The sequence below is a fragment of the Oncorhynchus mykiss genome, chromosome 24, assembly GCF_057628025.1.
Source record: "Oncorhynchus mykiss isolate SJ-2025 chromosome 24, ASM5762802v1, whole genome shotgun sequence".
In the NCBI taxonomy this organism is placed as follows: domain Eukaryota; kingdom Metazoa; phylum Chordata; class Actinopteri; order Salmoniformes; family Salmonidae; genus Oncorhynchus; species Oncorhynchus mykiss.
In genome coordinates, this window is record NC_143045.1 from 4,578,528 (window position 1) to 4,599,433 (window position 20,906).

Sequence of the window (20,906 nt, forward strand, 5' to 3'; positions counted from 1 at the left end):
ACAGAAATTGTAGACCTTTAATTTTTTCCAACATGTCAGACACTTTACTTAAAATAATACAAACATTTCACAGTGTTAACTTTCTCTTTATCCCTGGTTGATGTACATTTCAGAGCCTGTTTGGTGTGGATGGGGTATAGCATACATTTTCAACAACAAAGACAGCACTTCCAGTTTGTGTTCTTCACTCTGAACTCTCTTCATTCCTAGGTACAGCACATGGAACCACCATTGGCAAGCAAAACATGCAATCGGAAACAAAACGTAACATGTTATAAATAATATCAAATATCAATGCAGTATGACGAATTAGCCATCCATAAAAATTAAGAATTTACATTTACTTTGAATTAAATATCAGACATTTTTAGTACATCCTCAGCCATTTATTTTTGCAGTTGCTCCATGTGGTTTTGTGAAGGTTCTATATCAATTTGGGAAGGGATGTTGGGAAAGTTCTGTGCAACTTCCTTGGCCATCTACACCAAAAAATTAAATAGAATCTTTGACCTAATTGTCACATTACAGCTAACCATTCATTTATGAAATTATAGCTATCAAACCTGCATTACAAAGACCCCACAGCTGAAGGTGTCCTGCTGCATGGTGTGAGTTAATTCCCCTCCTTTCCACTTTATGTCATCTTTTCCAAGGCAGGATCTTCTCATTTTGAAGTATTCTCTTTTTTATGTAAACATAATGGAATTCTGATTAGTTATAGGCAAATTAATACACAGGCCAAAACTATCAGGTCACAAGGCGAGACCCAGATGCAGACACAGGAGGCAGATGGTTAGAGTCTTTGATATTTATTAACAATCCAAAAGTGGTAGGCAAGAGAATGGTTGTGGACAGGCAGAAGGTCAAAACCAGTTCAGAGTCCAGGAGGTACAGAGTGGCAGGCAGGCTCGAGGTCAGGGCAGGCAGAATGGTCAGGCAGGCGGGAATGGAGTCCAGAAAACAGGCAAGGGTCAAAACCGGGAGGACTAGCAAAAGAGAAATAGAAACCTTTAGGTACCCTAATACGTAAATAAACGTTATTGTCTTTACCGGAGATAAACAAAAAGAGCTCGCTCTCGTCCATGCGCATGGGAAACACTACAGCCAAAATGGGAGCCACTTAGAAAAACTACAACTTCTACCTCATTTTTGCAAAAACCAGCCTGAAACTCTTTCTAAAGACTGTTGACCTCTAGTGGAAGCCCTAGGAACTGCAATCGGGGAGGATTTCGCCTTATAATAAAAGTGACAGCCATTGAAAACAGTGGTAGGATGAATTTATTTTTGGGGGGGATGGTTTGTCCTCGGGGTTTCACCTGCCATTTCAGTTCTGTTATACTCACAGACATTATTTTAACAGTTTTAGAAACTTTAGAGTGTTTTCTATACAACTCTACCAACTATATGCATATCCATATCCTATGCATATCCTATCTGGGCCTGAGTAACAGGCAGTTTACTTTGGGCACGCTTTTCATCCAGACGTGAAAATGCTGCCCCCTAGCCCAAAGAGGATAATCTAGTAGAGGTAATTTCCATCATGCCCCATTCTACACACAGTCTAAATTATAGGCACTGAACCATTTACATGAGAATAATAAAAGTAGCAGATAGGATCCAACCCTATCACAGAGTGAATAAATGTAGAGTGTTTGTAGAGCGTTTGAAAGTGACAGAGCCAGCAGCCAAGATAGTTTTTCACAGTATGTCAGAAAAAATTATTACACGTATGAATGTATGTAAAATGCTAATATGTATTAGATATACTATAACTATAGTCCACTGACTATATAAGGGTAGTCAGCGGACATTCTGAACTTTGTTTGAAGTCAGTAGGTCACATGACCAAAGAGCTATTGAAATTCACAAATGTAAATAAATAATTTTAAAAGGTGTGAAATGTAAATCGACAAATAAAAGTGTGTGCAATGCCATCAGGTTAGCTACAACCAGTTTTGAAAGTTTTAGGAGTAATGGTTAAAGAGCTATTGACATTTGAAAAAATAGATTTGTCAATATGTTGACGGTCCCTAACTGCTGTTGGTGGACATAAGGAAAGCTACAGGCGAATATCTGTCGAATATTCACCTCGGTGGGCCTACAGCAGTCCCAACACCTTAACACTGCTACAGTTCATTCAGCCTCATTTCCTGCCTTTTAAAAAAAACATAGCTGATATGGCTGACTTGCTTCTGTAACCGATGTGAAATGGCTGGCTAGTTAGCGGTGGTGCGCGCTAATAGCGTTTCAATCGGTGACATCACTTGCTCTGAGACCTTGAAGTAGTGGTTCCCCTTGCTCTGCAAGGGCCGTGGCTTTTGTGGAGCGATGGGTCACGATGCTTCGTGGGTGTCAGTTGTTGAGGGGTGCAGAGGGTCCCTGATTCGAGCCCGGGTAGGGGCGGGGGGACGGACTAAAGTTATACTGTTACATTGATGCTGTTGACCCGGATCACTGGTTGCTGTCGAAAAGGAGGAGGGCGCTAATAGCATTTCAATTGGTGACATCACTTGCTCTGAGACCTTGAAGTAGAGGTTCCCCTTGCTCTGCAAGGGCCGCGGCTTTTGTGGAGCGATTGGTAACGATGCTTCAGAACGTTCTTACATACAAGCAGACAATGAAAGCTCTTACAATATTCAATGATTACATTTCTCTAAAACAGGTTATAAGCAAACAAGCACACACCTTCCATGAATGATGTGTTTACAATACTGTGTTGGTGAAAATAGACCAAATTATTAGGATGAGGCACATGGGCTAGCAACAGCTTACTTCACAACACACACTTAGTATTACTTTAGCTACAGTATACATCTCTCTGACATCCTATATAATTTATGAAGCAGCATAAGACATTGTTGGACTCACTTTGTGATGTGCTTGAACAGGAAAGTGGCACGGCGGTCCTTCGTGGGCAAATTTTATCATCAAAGAGAAAGATGCCGGATTTACTGTTACGTTTTGAACAGTCATTCAACTTGTATTTTCCCAGTCTTAGCTCGTTTTTACCCGAGTTCTCAGTTGTCTTAAACTTACAGTTAGCCACTGATTCCTTCCCAAACCACTCATTGTTGAATTGGCTATTTCGAACTTGTTGTGTAATGTTTATGTCCAATTGCCAATGAGCACCGAGACCTTTTATCTCTAATTTCTCTTCATATGACAACGATTGAAAAGGATTTGATTGTCGACTTTATTTTTAAAGTATGATGTTGACATGATCAGTCCAATCAAAGCTACTGTAGCTATAACGTGATTTGATGTCATTCTATCTGTGACCAATGATCTTGAGCCTTCTTGGATGGGCACCTCTAATATAAATATATGGCAGAACCCAAAGGGGCAACATTTTTTGAGCTCTAACCTTAGAATTGGGGATGACATTCTATCCCATGAGTGACAGAAAACTGAGCCAATCATGATAGAAAACTGAGCCAATCAGGCGCAACGCTCTGTATTTTCTGCTAGCTAGCCCCACCACCACAGAAAAAGCACTGAGCTAGGCTGAAACACGTATTAATACCAAAATGACCTGCCCTGAATGACGGGTCGCCACTGCCTAACCCACATAAATGCAATTTTCCTATATCAGTGAAACATAAACCACCGTCAACAGAACAGAACAATACATGAAATGGGTCGAACAAAACCTGGTAATCACCAGCATACCGTGCACAAGCACTACAATAAACAATTCCGGACAAGGATATGGGGTGGAACAGAGGGTTAAATACACAACATGTAATTGATGGAATTGGAACCAGGTGTGATGGAAGACAAGACAAAACCACTGGAAAAAATGAAAAGTGGATCGGCGATGGCTAGAAGGTCAGTGACGTCACCGGCGAACGCTGCCTGAACAAGGAGAGGGACCAACTTCGGAGGAAGTCGTGACAACCCTTCCTAGCCTCTCTCACATTTGTCACACCCACACATACATGTGCAAACAATTTACTAAAAGTCATATGTTAATCTCACGGCATAAAATGCTGAATTTTGATTGTCATAGAAAAAGCTTGACCATTATTTAAGACTAACCTACATTGCTTAATTTCTTGTTACCAAAAGGAATTAAACTACTACCAAACATTGTAACAACCAACACCATACTGGGTGACATCCAACCCTGCGCGTGTGTTAGATGGCTAATAACTCCATGTTGCAATAAGATGATCAAATGGTCCCAAATTCAACCCAATACCTTGATCTTTCTATTACTGTTGAAAAGAGTATTGTAAGATATACTGGTGCTAGGAAATACACACCAGCTCCCTGCTTGTTGGTTTAGATCACGTGTCAAAATCGTTCCATAGAGGCCCGAGTGTCAGTGGGTTTTTGTTCCTCCCTTGTATCTGATCGATGAATTAAGGCCACTGATCAGTAAGGAAATCCCCTCACCTGGTTGTCTAGGTCTTAATTGAAAGGAAAAAACAAAAAACAGCATACACTAGGCTCTCCATGGAATGAGTTTGACACCCCTGGTTTCGATGCATACAACTGGCAAAAGACAGTTGTGGAACATTATCAATGGTTGGTTATGGAACTGTGTTGTCTTCTTCACCCTTGGTCCTTAGTCTAACCCTGTAGTGCTGTATCTATCCGTCTGAAGGCTGTAATTGGATGGTAATTAAACATTTCAGGAGTAAGAGCTCACTCCGCTCCATCAAAAACAACAGGACAAAATTGTTCACAGAATGTCATTCTATTTCATAAATTTATTGCCCCAATTGACATACAATTGTGAAAGATCTCATAGTAACCTGTTGTGCTGTCGAATGGTCTTGGATCCTATTTCCTCCTGATTTCATAGAATTCAAACAGACATGCTGCAGCGGTGTTTGATCTATAGTCTAGCTCATTTTGACCTCTGTCATGGAATACAGTTACTATGTTCATCCGTTTGGTATGATCCAAAGGAGGAATCAATTAACCGTACAACTACAGAGAGCTTTGCAAAGCAGCACAATGACATGTATTGAAACGAAAACATGCAAACAGCAAAGCGATTTACCTACAGCTGTACTACTTTACGCATCACACTGGTCTAAATCATGTCTAGCTGTGAGCATCTGTGCTTTAAACTGCAAAAAGGTTACATTTTATGGGGTACAGTATGTGTGCCAATAATCCCACACCCTATGTTATCCTCTGCTGGTTCTCTCTCACACACACACACACACACACACACACACACACACACACACACACACACACACACACACACACACACACACACACACACACACATCTATTCATGTCACCTATGTTCCCTCACAGGATTCTGCAGATTATTTAGTGTAGGCCATGCCATCACAGGACACATCAAAATCGGAGCCTTCGCAGGTCGGCGATGGTTGAAGGGGTGTTTGGTCAACTTGATTTACAGCTGTAGTATGGAGTTGCGCACCGCTTAAACATATCAATTAGCTTTTAAATGACATAACATGATCAGCCTTATTCACAAGCTTCTAGTCTTCAAGAAAAGTAACCAGATCTACTCAGGCACTGTAAAGGGTTGTTAGAAAGTTAGAAAATATTATATCTAATTGTCATGCATTTTAAAGAATAGTTTTGGAATATGTAATTCTTCCCTTCCTGGAAAATGCCAACTATTTGATATTTTCTAAAGATACAGTAGACTTGTTGATAGACAGTGTACATTTTGAACAGAGAAGAGATGATTGGCTAAGGGCAGGCCCAGGTCAAACCCCCTCCCACCATATTTCTTTATTTAGCCATTGGCTGATTCCTAAGCTGAAAAGAGTCCCCAGTTGGAATTGGTCACCATGGATACGTGAGGCTAAAGAATACATTTACATGGAAACGACTAGTTGGCCTCTTCAGATCCTCCGATGTCCTGGAATGTGACAAGTCAATGATGTGTCAGTGAAAAACAGTAACTTAGTTACTTTGTAGTCCAGTTTGCACTGCTGTGTTTAGCGAGACATGGTGCAAGAGTGTGTGACCTATGTTTGGTCGTCTCCTACCATTGGTTCCAGAGATCTGGAGGGCGTTACAAACTTCTGATACGCAGAGATGACACAGTCTCTTCTGCAAAGGAAAAAGAGAACGAGTTATGCCAAATTATGAACATTTAATATTACAAATTACTCCAATTCATTCACACACATGTAGGCCCCTGTGTCGCTTTTTGAACTCTGAATGATGAGTTGCGAGTGAGTGACTTACTTGCTGGTGACTCCTCCCCCAGGTGGTAGGCCAGGTATGTCCTCAGAGACCAGAAACTTCATCACATACAGCAGGTCAGGGTCCTTGTCCTGCGACCTTAGCAAATTTACTATCTCTACACACACAGATAGAGAGAAAGGGAGTGAGTTATGTAATGATCGGTCACTATCCTCAGAGGAGAGAATTAAGCTGCCATTGTCTCAGTGTTTTTGTTATTGTTATCAATTTTTATTTTGATGTGATGTCATATTAATATGAAAGCCTATTGTGAGTGAGATAAAGCCAAGATCTGGTTTACAGGTGCATAGTAAGCTTAATCGCAAATCAAAAGCCCATCGAAATACCTACCTTCCACTTTGGCCTCGAGGAGTGTCTCTAGCTCGGCCTCTTGTTGTAGGGCCTCTTGTGAAACCTGGGGAGCGCCAGGGAAGGTCACGATGATGATGCTCATGTTGTCCAAACTACCCTGTAGGAGGCGACAAAGAGGGAGTGCAGGAATGATGCATTTGCTTGAATGAGGCACAATTCTATGAGCTCTTATAACAGAAGTGTCAGTCAATATTTTATATGAATAGGAAACAATGTTTTTTGGCATATGATTCATTTCAACAATGTCCTTTGTTACCCCAAACATTCAGAAGCTAAATGAAATGCCATGAAAGAAAGCTAACATAAAGCTGCCATTATTGATATAGAAGTTTACTTGAGGAATAACGTGGTGAGGAGGAATATTCTTTGCTTGCTTAATGATAATGAAAACAGCGAAGAAAAAAAAGTGTCATTATGACATCACAATGGAGAGCAGGACTATGAAGTCTCAGAGTGTCTTCTGGGAAGATTTTCACATGACACTACAGGTGGAAGGATATTATGATGTCATAACTGTGTACTGACAGAAAGCAGAAATGTGAATTTTGGAAACAGGTCACAGTGGAACAATGGGAAGTAGAATTAGGAATTAGTATACCAGAATGGACATGGATCTTCATATGAAGCTTCTCCTGTAAGTCACTAGGCTTACTAAACGGCTAAAAATGTAATGATGGTCTGAAAATTCAGCCATGGTTTGCCAGTGCTGTGATAAGATATTGTGTAAAACAATGAATGTGAATAATTTATCTGCACTGTATTTGTGTTAGCTAGCTAGCCAGCCAGTTTTACAGGAGTGATTCCGTTAATTAATATGCCAAACTTCCATTCAAACAATGCAGTCAATCCACAGCCACTGGCTCAGTTACTCATCAGTTGATGAGTAAATGCAACAAGTACTGATATGGTATCATATAATAGCACTTACAGATTTCCCCAAAACCTACATCTGGGACATTTGTCTGTTTACATGTATTTTAGAGGCTATTAATAAACCTGTACAAACTGTATTCATTATTATATGACAATATTTTAGGTTGACTATAATTCTATGACACAATTTCTGTTACATCACATACCTTACTTGTATATTCCTGCATAAGTAAAAGCAGGAAATGCATCACCTTTGCCTCTACTGCCATTCATTCCAATTAGACTGGTTCTGGATTTCTCCCTGACCAAGATGGCTGCCATTTTCGCCCCATTCTGAAACTTGGAGGGATCATGACATAGGCCTCCTAGTAACTTAATAAGATCTCTATGGGGACTAATTGGTTATTGTGATCTCATGTCACATAGCTGAGAAGTTAGGTTCACTCTGTGCTACAACATAACCCATCTAATTTAAGTACCGATTCAATGGAGGTAAGCCTGTTCTGTTGCCATTTGGTAAAGTGACGCTCTTCTTGGACCAGGTTAAATAGGCCTAGCTATCAGCTGGTGTGACCCTAAGACCCTGACAGTCTAACACACACACACTCACCCATAATCCTTCACTGTGTTGCCCTCACCTCTGTCCTTCTCTCCCTCTCTATATAGATCCCTCTCATAATCCTGCTATTTAGAGGACAGGTACAGGTCGTGCCAGTGTTAAGACGTACCATTGTAAGTCCTAACCAGCATAAGCGGACCTGAAAAGATAACTGCTTACATGATGCTTGGTACATTAGGTATGTAATTATGTAGGCCCTTCAACACACACCCTGTCCAGTGCTGACTGCCATCATGTACAACCCCCTTCACGGGGTGGCAGGGTAGCCTAGTGGTTAAAGTGTTGGACTAGTAATCGAAAGGTTGCAAGTTCAAATCTCCAAACTGACACGGTACAAATCTGGTGTTCTGCTCCTGAACAGGCAGTTTAACCCACTGTTCCTAGGCTGTCGTTGAAAATAAAGATTTGTTCTTAACTGACTTGCCTAGTTAAATATAGGTACAATAAATAAACAAAGGTGGTGACTTAAATAATTCTGGCCCTATTTCTAAACTTTCTTGCCTAGCTAACACATTGGAATCCTTGATTCATTCTCTGCTATGCTCTTTCTTATCTTTGAAATATATTCTATTATGTGCATTAGTTGGCTTTTAGACCAGGTCATAGCACTATCTCCGCTGCATTTCTAGTTATAAATGATGTGGTTAACTGTATGGATAAAAGGCAACATTGTGCTGCCCTCTTCATTGACCTGTCAAAGGTTTTTGATACTGTTGATCACTCACTGCTAACTCTGAGGTTTTCCTCAATTGGCCTAGACCAGGCTGCACGTAACTGGTTTAAAAATTACTTGACAGATGGAACTTGACAGATGGTGTTAAATCGAAAGGTGTCCCGCAGGGGTAGGTTCTGGGTCCTGTACTTTTGACTGTGTACGTTAACAATATCGACTTGTCTGTAACAAAAGTTTAACACGTACTGTATTCCGTCCCCATAGGAGAACCCTTTGAAAACCCCTTTTGGTTCCTGGCCTTAGTTCATTTTTTATGTCTCTATTTTGGTTTGGTCAGGGCGTGAGTTGGGGTGGGCATTCTATGTTTTGTTCTATGTTTTGTATTTCTGTGTTGGCCTGGTATGGTTCCCAATCAGAGGCAGCTGTCTATCGTTGTCTCTGATTGAGAACCATACTTAGGTAGCCTGTTCCCACCTGTGTTTGTGGGTAGTTGTTTCCTGTTTTGTGTTGTGTCACCTGATAGGACTGTTTCGATTTTCGTTGTTTCACTTTTGATATTTTATATTCAGTGTTCAGTTGTAATAAATTTAACATGGACATGTACCACGCTGCAGTTTGGTCCGATCTTTCATATTCCTGTTCCTCAGATGAAGAAGATAGTTACAACTTTTGAGTTCTATGTAGAACCTTTTACACAGAGGGTTCTACATGAAACCCAAAAGAGTTCTACCTAGGGCTGTGGCGGTCACAAAATGTTGTCAAGTGGTGATTGCCAAGCAAATAACTTTCGGTGTCACGGTAATTGACCGTTAATGAACATAAACACATTTAGCATCTCCTGGCTTCCACAAGCCACTAATGCAGACCTTTGGAACATCTACATTTTAAAAAGTCTAATAAATCCATTTAACATAGTCTACGCCTTCACAATAAATCCATTATTTATTTTAGACAGGTCTAAAGAAACATGATATAAAGGAAATGTAGTCTATTTCAGAAGAACAGAATAGCATACTCTGAGTTGTCCTTATGTTAGGGTCCTGATCTGACTATGCCAAACGGCTGTGGGCTACACTAGTTCATTCAGCAGACAAGATTTTCTTAGAATTCCGTGGCATTATTTTATATTATTTTATAGTATGAAGAATACAATTGAACAAAGCTGTATTAAATAGACAGTATATTTTCTCCAAACAATTTGAGGGAGTGAGCATATTCTGCGGTTAACCTAATAAATAGGCACTCCTACAGTACCGGTCAAAAGGTTTAGAACACCTACTCATTCAAGGGTTTTTCTTTAGTTTTACTATTTTTTACATTGTAGAATAATAGTGAAGACATCAAGACTACGAAATAAAACATATGGAATCATGTAGTAACCAAAAAAGTGTTAAACAAATCAAAATATATTTTATATTTGCGATTCTTCAAATAGCCACCCTTTGCCTTGATGATAGCTTTGCACACTCTAGCTAAGCAATGAACCATAATCACAAGTCATTATGTTACTAACCAACCAGGTTCAATGTTAGCTAGCTAACATAAGGCAAAAACTAGACAAGCAAATGTCTCTGAGATACAAATGATAAGGTCATACACGTAACATTAGCTAGCGAGCAAGCCAGCTAACATTAACTAGCTAACAGTACACTTTAACTTGAAATTAAATCACTTTCTGTCAAAATTAGAAACGTGTAATATCTGGAAATGTAGCTAGCTAGACTAGCTTACCCGTATATATCATGGATGGACGAGTCTCATATTACCGTTGCCATGGTTTCTCTTCATTTGAAGATGTAATTAGCTTAGCGATCATACTCAAATTCCACTGATTTCAAAACTCGGTCCTCCAGAAAGTGGAGAGCAACACTTATGCCGTTTTACTACGCAAAACTCTTTTTTTTTTAAAGCTGCGTTACCTACACATACTGACCAGCTCAAATAGACAGAAGAGTGCTATATGGCAGAACAATCCAAACTCATCTCTCGGCATGTCCAGCCCACTCATTATCTCAGCCCATCATGGTTATCGGGATGGTTGCTATCCTTTTCTGTGGCTAAAACAACTAGGCTCATAATTTAATCATTTTGTTCCTATTTACAGATGGCATACAAGTCTGTTATTAAGGCACATGAAAGTTCACATGTTCCATGTTCCATTTCTGCCAAAAAAAAACACATTTTGATAAAAAAAATGTTTATGTTCAAAGGGCTCTCCTGTGAAGTAGTGACATACGCCTAGTTTTCTGATAAAGATCACAAATTAATATAACCACTAGCATCCCAAAATATTTTGGTCGTGACCCTGCTTATAAATATTTGGGCATCTGGATAGATGAAAGGCTGTCATTTAAAAAGAATATTGATGAGTTGAACCTGTTAAGTCTACCCCCTCCTTTTTCGAACATTCTGTTAAAAATCACGCAACATTTCAGCGTCCTGCTACTCATGCCAGGAATATAGTATATGCATATGATTAGTATGTGTGGATAGAAAACACTCTGAAGTTTCTAAAACTGGTTAAATCATGGCTGTGACTATAACAGAGCGTGTGTTTCATCGAAAAGCGCAAGAAAAACTGGTCACTGAAAGCTGAAAATAATATCCATGCTCCCCTTGCATGTATTGTTTAAAGGACACCAAATTAAATATTCCTACAGATTCCACACGATGTCGCCATTGTCGTCATTTTCCTGAGAGTTATTTCTTAGTCAAACAAAGGAAAGACATTCCATTTCTTCCGGTCTCCGACAGGATGTTTTGGAGTCGAGATTTTCGACCATGATTTGAAGACGTGGAGCTATTGAATACACATCGCCCCGTGATCATTTTGATAGATTATAAACGTTTACTAATACCTAAAGTTGGATTACAAAAGTATTTCGAAGTGTTTTGTGAAAGTTTATCGTCGACTTTTTTAATTTGAAAAAATGACGCAGCGTTTTGAAACGATGTTTTTTCTGAATTACACAGTTTCCATAGATGGCTATTTTGGGTATATATGGACCGATTTAATCGAAAAAAAGACCCAATAGTGATGTTTATGGGGCATATAGGAGTGCCAAGAAAGAAGCTCGTCAAAAGTAATGAATGTTTTATATTTTATTTCTGCTTCTTTGTGTAGCGCCGGCTACGCTAATTCTTTTGTTTACGTCGCCTTCAGGCATTTTGGGGTGTTGCATGCTATCAGATAATAGCTTCTCATGCTTTCGCCAAAAAGCATTTTAAAAATCTGACTTGTTGGCTAGATTCACAACAAGTGTAGCTTTAATTCAATACCCTGTATGTGTGTTTTAATGAACGTTTGAGTTTTAACGAGTACATTTAGCATTTAGCGTAGCGCATTTGCATTTCCAGGTGCCTACTTGAGACGTCTGCGTCTCAAGTAGGATCAACAGGTTAAGAAGCTGAGAATGAAAATGGGCCTCTTCTCTCTCGCTAAATAGTAGAAGGTAGATTATTCAGTCGACGTTCCTATCGGTCCTAGACTATGGCGACATCATCTATGAATGCAGCTGCCACTTCGTTAGAGCTGTTAGATGCAGTTTCCCATAGTGCACTGCACTTTATTACGGGCAACAATTTTAGTACTCATCACTGCATTCTCTACCAGAAAGTTGGTTGGACCTCTTTGATGTCACGTTGGTTGATACATTGCTATGTTTTCATTTATAAAGCCTTTTTTATAAAAAAGTCCCACTGTACCGAACATCTTTACTAAACTTTAGACATACAAGTTATTATCACACCTGGTCTCAGGGATGGCTAACTGGAAATTATTTTGGTCTCTACAGAGTTAGGTAAATCAGCTTTTAGTTTTCTTGCACCTTGTTTGTGGAAGAATCTTCCTAAAATTCCTTAAATTAGAATTTTGGGAGCCTCGGGGCAAATTCATAAAGCTGATTTAGTGTCTTATTACTGATGAATGTGTTTGTTTTTTATGACCGTGTTTCTCTTTCTTCATGCATTTTGCATTTATATTTGGATGTGTGTATTTTCGGTAATGTATGTAATTCAGGGCTCATCTGTAAAATAGACCTTGGTCTCAGTGTGACTCCCTGATAAAAAATGTATTTAGAAAATGGCCATTGGCTATGGAGCAGACACCTTGCAGTGCAGTGTAAGTCACCTGGCTGTTCCGACCTGGCTGTGTCCTGCTGTTAAATCCTCTGACTCATCCGAACATTGAGTATTAGTCTCCAAGACTCCAGGCGGGGAGAGGGCAGACAAGACCTTGAGATGATGTCATTGCCTGAAGATACTGTCAAAGTCCTCTAAACCCTCTCAGCCCCGGCACCTTCTGACTTTCCATACAATGTCCAGTTATCATTGCAATTTACTCACATTGGCAATTAGTGAGTGTGATTGTACCCCTTTTCAAGTTTATACTCTGGTCCTGCATATGTACCCATAGAGAGGAGGCAGAGGTTTAGGATCATTGTGATTCTGCATGTAGTGTGATCTGATCATTTACACACTGACCTTATAGAGGCAGAGGTCAATGACCTGGTTGCAGATCTCCCTCAGGTCATTGCACACCTGCAGGCGGCTGCGGACGAATGCACACAGATCCTCGTTGCCGATGGCGTCCCACACGCCGTCACAAGCCACTATGAGAAACTCGTCTTGCGGGGACCTCTCCAGCTCATACACTTCTGGCTCCGGGGAAACCAGCTGCTCAGTCTGGGACCTCCACTCCACCTCCTTAAAGTCAAAGTCTCCCAGGGACCTGGACATGGCCAGGGAGCCGTTCACCCTATGCTGGGTCACCGAGCCGCCTGCGTTCTGTATTCGCTCCTTCTCCCTGGGGTTGACGGGCTTGTGGTCCTCCGTGTAGAAGATGACGTGGCCGTCACGGCAGAGGAGTGTCCGCGAGTCGCCGCAGTTGACAAAGTAGACGTACTTCGGGGAGAGCATGACGACGGCCGCCGTGGAGCCGCTGCGCTCCCAGCATTCCTGGCGCGTCAGCGTGTGCATGTGGCTGTCAATGGCCAGGAAGCCCTCGATGATCCCCTCCTTCACGTCATCAGGATTCTCCTCTGCCTTTACGCGCCCTGGAGGCAGGAGAGATCAATACGGGTTAACGACATGGTCTATAGCTGACAAATACACATCATTTGGTTCTAATTCATATCAGGTCGCTCTGCCTAAAATCGACACACAGAAGTTAACTACAGTGGGGCCAACTACAGGATAACTACAAATAGTTACAATACAATTCTTTGACCCCCAGCCTTGCTAGCTTGGTTCCAAGGGACAAATGCCCACTGTCGGTGCCATGCCAGAGCACAAATCTCAGAGCTCAGGTCACGTTGTTGTATTCCTCTGAGGTCACTGTCTGTCTGTCTTGCTTGTGGTATTAATTGATTAATTAATGCATTGTAGGTTAGGATTAAAGTTTGTCTTGAGTTAAGTAGCTGACACTGTAAGCACAAGTGTCAGATTTAGTATCTCATACTTCGGGCCAAGAACAAGGATCAAGAGGTTTTCAACAACAACAGCTGTCAGCCATGTTGTGCTACCATGTTAATGTTTAGGAATGATACATAAAACCAAGGGTGATATTGTCTTTGGTGTTCAAGTTACAACTTTAGATCAAGAACACCATACACAAAAGCCTACTGCACAACGGCACCTTGTCATTGCTCCAATGGAAGACACCCATGCCCAAGACAAAGAAGTTCTTCATTGATCTATCAAACAACATCTGTCTGTAGCTATGTCTGTGGAAACACACACCGGAAACAGGTGTTGTAAAATGCTTCCTTACTGGCCCACGTATTCCCTCCAAGTGAAAATAAACTAGACCGCCTACAGTGATTATAAATCAGTTAGTCAAAGTGTGCGGCCCAATTTGGTACCTGTAGCGAGGATGTGTTGCAGCAGATTGCGGGAGCAGTACCGTGCCACCGTGTTGCCAGCGTGTCCATCAAACACTGCATAGTAGCCCCACTCCGCCAGCTCCCCTCCCATCTCCGGCATGCAGGCGTGGGCGTCCTCCATCTGCGCCCTCCAGCCCTGCATGCTGGCCGTTGCATAGTTCAACCCCCACTGAGACCCTCCCTCGGTCGTGTGTTTCTCCAGGATGGGCCGGTCCAGGTAGACACTTGGCCCGTTATCCTCATCACTGGAGTCCTCTTCGCTCCCCTCCTGGCCATCTCTCTGTCCCCCCTTAAAGAAGAAGGTGACCATCTTCTCTGTCTCCTTGGCCAGCTGGCGGAGGAAGGAGGGCACCTCCACGGTGCTGGCCCGCCTGGCCGTCCTCATGGCTCCTCGGAGGCGCCGCTCAAGTCTCTTTCCTGACCTGCCGCTGGTCTTCCTCTTCCCCTCTCTCCTCCTTCTCCCAGTCTGTGTCCCACGCAGCAGGTCTAGGGGAGTGGGTTTAGCTGGACACGCTGAGCAGGTGGAAAATGTGTCGACTCCGGTCTGTAGAGTTGTGTTTAGGTGGGCTTTAGAGGTTAGGTGGGCTTCACTAGATACGGGCAGAAATCGCTGCGGCCATCCTTGTCTTTGTAAACCTGGCTCGTTGGCGTTGTTTCTGGATTCCTAGCATTTGTCTCAATGTCTTTATGTGGAGTGTATGTGGTTGTATGGTGCCCACTCTATCTCCTTCTCTGTCTTTCTCCCCCTCTTTCTCTCCTGTCCCTGGGCAGTGTTTGCATTGTGATGCTATTGGCCTGTATCTATTTCTGTTGACTTATCCCTCAGCATGATCATCTCTCTCTCTCTCTCTCTCTCTCTCTCTCTCTCTCTCTCTCTCTCTCTCTCTCTCTCTCTCTCTCTCTCTCTCTCTCTCTCTCTCTCTCTCTCTCTCGCTCTCTCTCTCTCTATGCTACTAGTTCATCTCCAACCTGCGAGGGATCTTAGATTAGTACTGAATGAGCGAGTGTACCATATGGATTATGAGCCTGTCAGCGTTTCATAGCAGCACGGTGGACAGACGGAATGAGCTCTCCAACTCTGTGTAACTGGACCTCTGTAGTTTATCTTCAGAACACTTTAAGACCTGTTAGCAATGATTCACTGAATGTAGCCCACCTTTGCGCGCCCACTCTCTTTCCCTTTTTCTCTCGTTCTCCTTTTCTCTTTAGCACAGTGCCACACACATTCTCACACACAACACACGCACACATTAGTACGTATTAGCCAATCTGTGTCACATCTAACTGATACGGCGCACCCAGGTTGTTATACATGCGTGTCATGGTTGAACCAGTTAAACAGTTCAACCAGTTTAACACGTGTGAGACGGTGTACCTCATTACTGATATAACGGAAGCATAAGAGGGAAATCCTGGCTCAACCACGTGGGATCCTCATCATCAGAGGTCCCCTAGCTACAGTATAGGCCTAGGTGTTCCTTTTCCGTCTCTACTGTTTCTCTTAAGCAAATTACCTGGTGTGTATTTGCAGCCCTTGGCCTATTTTAGATTCAGTCATTCTGGGGTGGTCTAGTAGATTGCTGGACTTAAAATGGTGTATACATGAGGTTGGGAGCTGATCCAGATATCTATAGAGCCTGTTATAGGTTGAGTTATGGGTTTAGGTTGGGGATGGGACCCACTATATGGTGGTCAGATAAGGAAGTGATAAGTAACCTACACATACACTCCTCTCTGTATTTATTTGGACAGTGAAGCTAAAATGTGTGCATTTGGATTTGAGATCAAATGTTTCAGATGAGGTGACAGTACATAATGTCACCTTTATTTGAGGGTATTTTCATAAATATATTAAATTAGAAATGAAAGCACCTTATGTATGCCTACTCTTGCTTCGGCTCTAGACGTTACAGGTTGACTAACCACCAGACCCATCATTACATGCACCTGGCAACCCTCATTACTGTCACACCCTGATCTGTTTCCCCTGTCCTTGTTATTGTCTCCACCGCCCTCCAGGTGTCGCCCATGTTCCCCGGTATCCCCTGTGTATTTATACCTGTGTTCTCTGTCTGTCTGTTGCCAGTTCTTCTTGTTTGTTCGAGTCAACCAGCTTTTTGTTTCTCGGCTCCTGCTTTTTCTAGTCTCTCTTTTCTTGGCCTCCCGGTATTGACCCTTGCCTGTCCTGACTCTGAGCCAGCCTGCCTGACCACTCTGCCTGCCCTTGAGCCTGCCTGCCGACCTGTAACTCTGCCCTGCCTGCCTTGACCTGTCTACTGCTTGCGTATGTTGGAACATTAAAGCATTATTTATTCAACGTGGTCTGGGTCTTCCCTTCATTCCTGATAATTACACACATCTGTGCGCCATCATGAGGCACACCTGGACTTCATCACTATCCTGATTACTCCCCCTTTATCTAGCACTCCCTAGCATCACTCTTCAGGCATTATTAGTTCTGTGGTCATGTCCAGACGTTGCTCTTGTTTTGTATCGCACTGTTTTTATTATTAAACTCACCACCCGCTTCCTGACTCCCAGTGTCATCTTTACAGAATACTGCCTCAATATGGAAGCAGCAGACGAGAAAGACATCTTCCAGGCGATCGACGAACAGAGACACCTACTCAGCCAACACCACAATCAGTTGGAGTGCGACTATGGATGAGGTCCTCCGTGTCCTCCACCGCCTCGACACTACCCGAGAGGATTCACCTTCAAATAGCGGAGGACCTTCTACCACGAGTTGTCCCAGCGAGACAGTCCCCCATCCTACCCAGCAGTCCGCCCAGGTCAGCGATGCCTAACTATGCCCAAGTATGACGGGACTCCTTCCAAATGCCGTGGCTTCCTACTCCAGTGCTCCCCCTATTTCACCCCACCACCGAGAGGTCGAAGGTTGCCATGGTCATTTCCCTGCTGACCTGGGCAGGCGTTGGAGTGGATCACAGCCGTCTGGAAAAGAGGAGAGGAAGAGCTGGGTTCCAAAGAGGGGTTCATGGCTCTATTCATGGGCCGTCTTCGACCATTCAACGCAGGGCAGTGCGGGAGGTGAGCAACTACTCCAACTCTGGCAGGGGGCCCAGACTGCTTTGGAGTACACCCTCGCCTTCCAGACTGTGGCAGGCTCCAGTGGATGGAATGATCCGGTGCTCCTGCATGCTCCAGAAGGGAAACTCCTTCCCCTGCCTCAGCGGCCTTGGTTGCATCTGTCCATAGATTTTGTGACTGATCTCCCTCCGTCTGATGGTTTCACCACTATTATGGTTGTAGTGGACAGATTCTCAAAATCCTGCCGTTTTATCCCTCTCTCTGGTCTCCCTACCGCTCTCCAGGATGATGAGGCACTGTTCCAGCAGGTCTTCCGACACTATGGCCTTACGGAGGACATCGTCTCCAACCGTGGCCCCCAATTTATGTCACAGGTATGAAAAGCTTTCATGGAGAAGCTGGGGGTCACGGTCAGCTTCACTTCCAGGTACCGGCCTTAGTCTAACAGGCAGGTGGAGAGGATGAACCAGGAGCTGGGGAGGTTCCTGAGGAGTCACTGTCAGGACCGGCAGGGGGAGTGGCCAGATTCCTTCCATGGGCAGAGTACACCCAGAATATATTTTGTTACTCTTCCACCGGGCTGACTCCCTTCCAATGTGTTCTAAGTTATCAATCAGCCCTGGCTCTGTGGACCCCGAGCCAGACCTAAGCTCCTGTGGTGGATGATTCGTTCAGGTGTGCAGAAGAGGTTTGGAACTATGCCCACGTGAGGCTCCAGTGTGCCATCCGCCGGCAGAAGGAGCAGGCGGATCGCCACTGCACCTGGTAACCCTCATTACGCACACTTGCGTACCATCATGAGGCACACCTGAACTTCATCACTATCCTGATTACTCCCCCTTTATCTAGCACTCCCTAGCCTCACTCTTCATGCAGTATTAGTTCTGTGTTCATGTCCAGATGTTTCTCTTGTTTAGTATTGCTCTATGTTCTTTATATAGTATATAGTCCCGTCATTTGAATCCATTTTTTTTATTTTATAAAGTATTTGGACAAATTCACTTTGGGCTGAGATCCCGCTAACGGGATCGATATGACAACAGCCAGTGAAAGTGCAGGATGCCAAATTCAAAACAACAGAAATCCCATAATTAAAATTCCTCAAACATACAAGTATTTTACACCATTTTCAATTTCAAAAAGGCTTTACGACGAAAGCAAACCAAACGATTATGTTAGGTGAGTGCCTAGTCACAGAAAACACAGCCATTTTTTCCAGCCAAAGAGAGGAGTCACAAAAAGCAGAAATAGAGATAAATTAATCACTAACCTTTGATGATCTTCATCAGATGACACTCATAGGACTTCATGTTACACAATACATGTATGTTTTGTTCGATAAAGTTCACATTTATATAAAAAAATCTCAGTATACATTGGCACGTTATGTTCAGTAGTTCCAAAACATCCAGTGATTTTGCAGAGCCACATCAATTTACAGAAATACTCATAACAAACATTGATAAAAGATACAACTATTATGCAAGGAATTATAGATACACTTCTCCTTAATGCAACCGCTGTGTGTCACGCCCTGACCTTAGAGCTTTTTATGCCTCTGTTTTGGTTTGGTCAGGGTGTGATTTGGGTGGGCATTCTATGTTCCTTTTTCTATGTTTTTGTATTTCTTTGTTTTGGACGGGTATGGATGGGTAGGGTTCTTTTGTGTTTCTGCACCTGACAGGACTGTTCCGGTTTTCGTTCATTCTCTTTGTTATTGAGTGTTCAGTTGAAATAAGAGTATGAACACTTACCACGCTGCGCTTTGGTCCACACCTTCTTCAACAGACGATCGTTACAGAACTACCCACCACAAGCGGACCGAGCAGAGACTTCAGACTCCTGGACATGGGAGGAGATATTGGACGGACAGGGACCCTGGAGACAGGCTGGGGAATATCGCCGCCCGCAAGAAGAACTGGAGGCAGCTAAAGCTGAGAGGCGGCGATATGAGGCAAGGCAGCACAGCAGGCACGAGAGGCAGCCCCCCCAAAAAATTGGGAGGGGGCACACGGAGACATTGGCAGAGTCAGGCAATAGACCTGAGCCAACTCCCCGTGCTTAACGGAAGCAGCGTGGTACTGGTCAGGCACCGTGTTATGCGGTGGGTTATCCCACAGGGTTTTTGTGGGAAGTTATTTTCTGTTTTGTGTTTCTGCACCTGACAGGACTGTTCCGGTTTTCGTTCATTCTCTTTGTTACTTTTGTTATTTAGTGTTCAATTGAAAGAAAATATGAACACTTACCATGCGGTGCTTTGGTCCCCACCTTCTTCAACAGACGATCTTTACACTGTGTCAGATTTCAAAAAAGCTTTACCGAAAAAGCACTCAGAGACCAAAACAACCCAAACAGATATCCGCCATGTTCTGTAGTCAACAGAAGTCAGAAATAGCATTATAAATATTCACTTACCTTTGATGATCTTCATTAGAATGCACTCTCAGGAATCCCAGTTCCACAATAAATGTTTGTTTTGTTCAATAATGTCCATAATTTGTCCAAATACCTCCTTTTTGTTCACGTGTTTAGCCCAGTAACATGTCAAACGATGTATAGAATCAATCTTTAGGATGTTTTTAACATAAATCTTTTGCAATGTTCCAACCGGAGAATTCCTTTGTCTGTAGAATTGCAATGGAACTCAAGTTAACTATCATGTGAACGCGCGTGGTCAGCTCATGCCTCTCTGGCAGACCTCTGACTCATTCCCCTCTCATTCGCCCCCACTTCACAGGAGAAGCATCAAACAAGGTTCTAAAGACTGTTGACATCTAGTGGAAGCCTCGGGAAGTGTAATTTGACCCCATAGACACTGTGCGTTCGATAGGGAAGGAGTTGAAAAACTACAAACCTCAGATTTCCCACTTCCTGGTTGGATTTTTTTCTCAGGTTTTTGCCTGCCATATGAGTTCTGTTATACTCACAGACATCGTTCAAACAGTTTTAGAAACTTCAGAGTGGTTCCCATCCAAATATACTAATAATATGCATATATTCGCAACTGGGCCTGAGTAGCAGACAGTTTACTCTGGGCACCTTATTCATCCAAGCTACTCAATACTGCCCCCAGCCATAACAAGTTATTAATGTAGTCAAAGCTTTAGTATTTGGTCCCATATTCATAGCACACAATGACCACGTCAAGCTTGTGACTCTACAAACTTGTTGGATGCATTTGGAGTTTCGGTTGTTTCGGTTGTCAAGATCAGCGTGTCTGCATGTGTTGGTATCACACCCGCAGAGCTTT

At 42.8% G+C, this 20,906-nt stretch overlaps 2 protein-coding genes across 3 annotated transcripts in view; one reads left to right on the plus strand and one right to left on the minus strand.

The window, feature by feature from the left end:
• LOC110503502 (protein phosphatase 1A) lies at window positions 1–15,410 on the minus strand. 2 transcript variants are annotated; one of them, XM_090218144.1, is made up of 6 exons: window positions 14,585–15,388; window positions 13,206–13,777; window positions 6,538–6,655; window positions 6,190–6,304; window positions 5,988–6,051; window positions 1–986 (listed from the first exon to the last, which is right to left on the minus strand). In XM_090218144.1, the coding sequence occupies exons 1-6, from the start codon at window positions 14,988–14,990 to the stop codon at window positions 972–974; spliced, it is 1,290 nt and encodes a 429-aa protein (XP_090074270.1). In that variant the 5' UTR covers window positions 14,991–15,388; the 3' UTR covers window positions 1–971. The 2 variants fall into 2 exon arrangements, with proteins under 2 accessions (XP_090074270.1, XP_021437517.2); XM_021581842.3 differs by lacking the exon at window positions 1–986 and adding an exon at window positions 4,687–5,857 and having other exon boundaries at window positions 14,585–15,410.
• The window catches only part of LOC110503501 (reticulon-2), a 23,392-nt gene continuing 14,273 nt past the window's right edge, over window positions 11,788–20,906 (plus strand). Inside the window, exon 1 of the mRNA XM_090218143.1 lies at window positions 11,788–11,806. The gene's annotated coding sequence lies outside the window, so the exon portion shown is untranslated. The remainder of the gene's footprint in view (window positions 11,807–20,906) is intronic.

Coding starts and splice junctions, on each gene's coding strand:
- LOC110503502 (XM_021581842.3), bottom strand. CDS start 14,990: ATGAGGACGGCCAGGCGGGCCAGCACCGTGGAGGTGCCCTCCTTCCTC. Junction 6,656..13,205: donor TTGACCTCTGCCTCTATAAG/GTCAGTGTGTAA, acceptor CGCCTCCTACAG/GGTAGTTTGGACAACATGAG. Junction 6,052..6,189: donor GGGGGAGGAGTCACCAGCAA/GTAAGTCACTCA, acceptor TTTCCTTTGCAG/AAGAGACTGTGTCATCTCTG.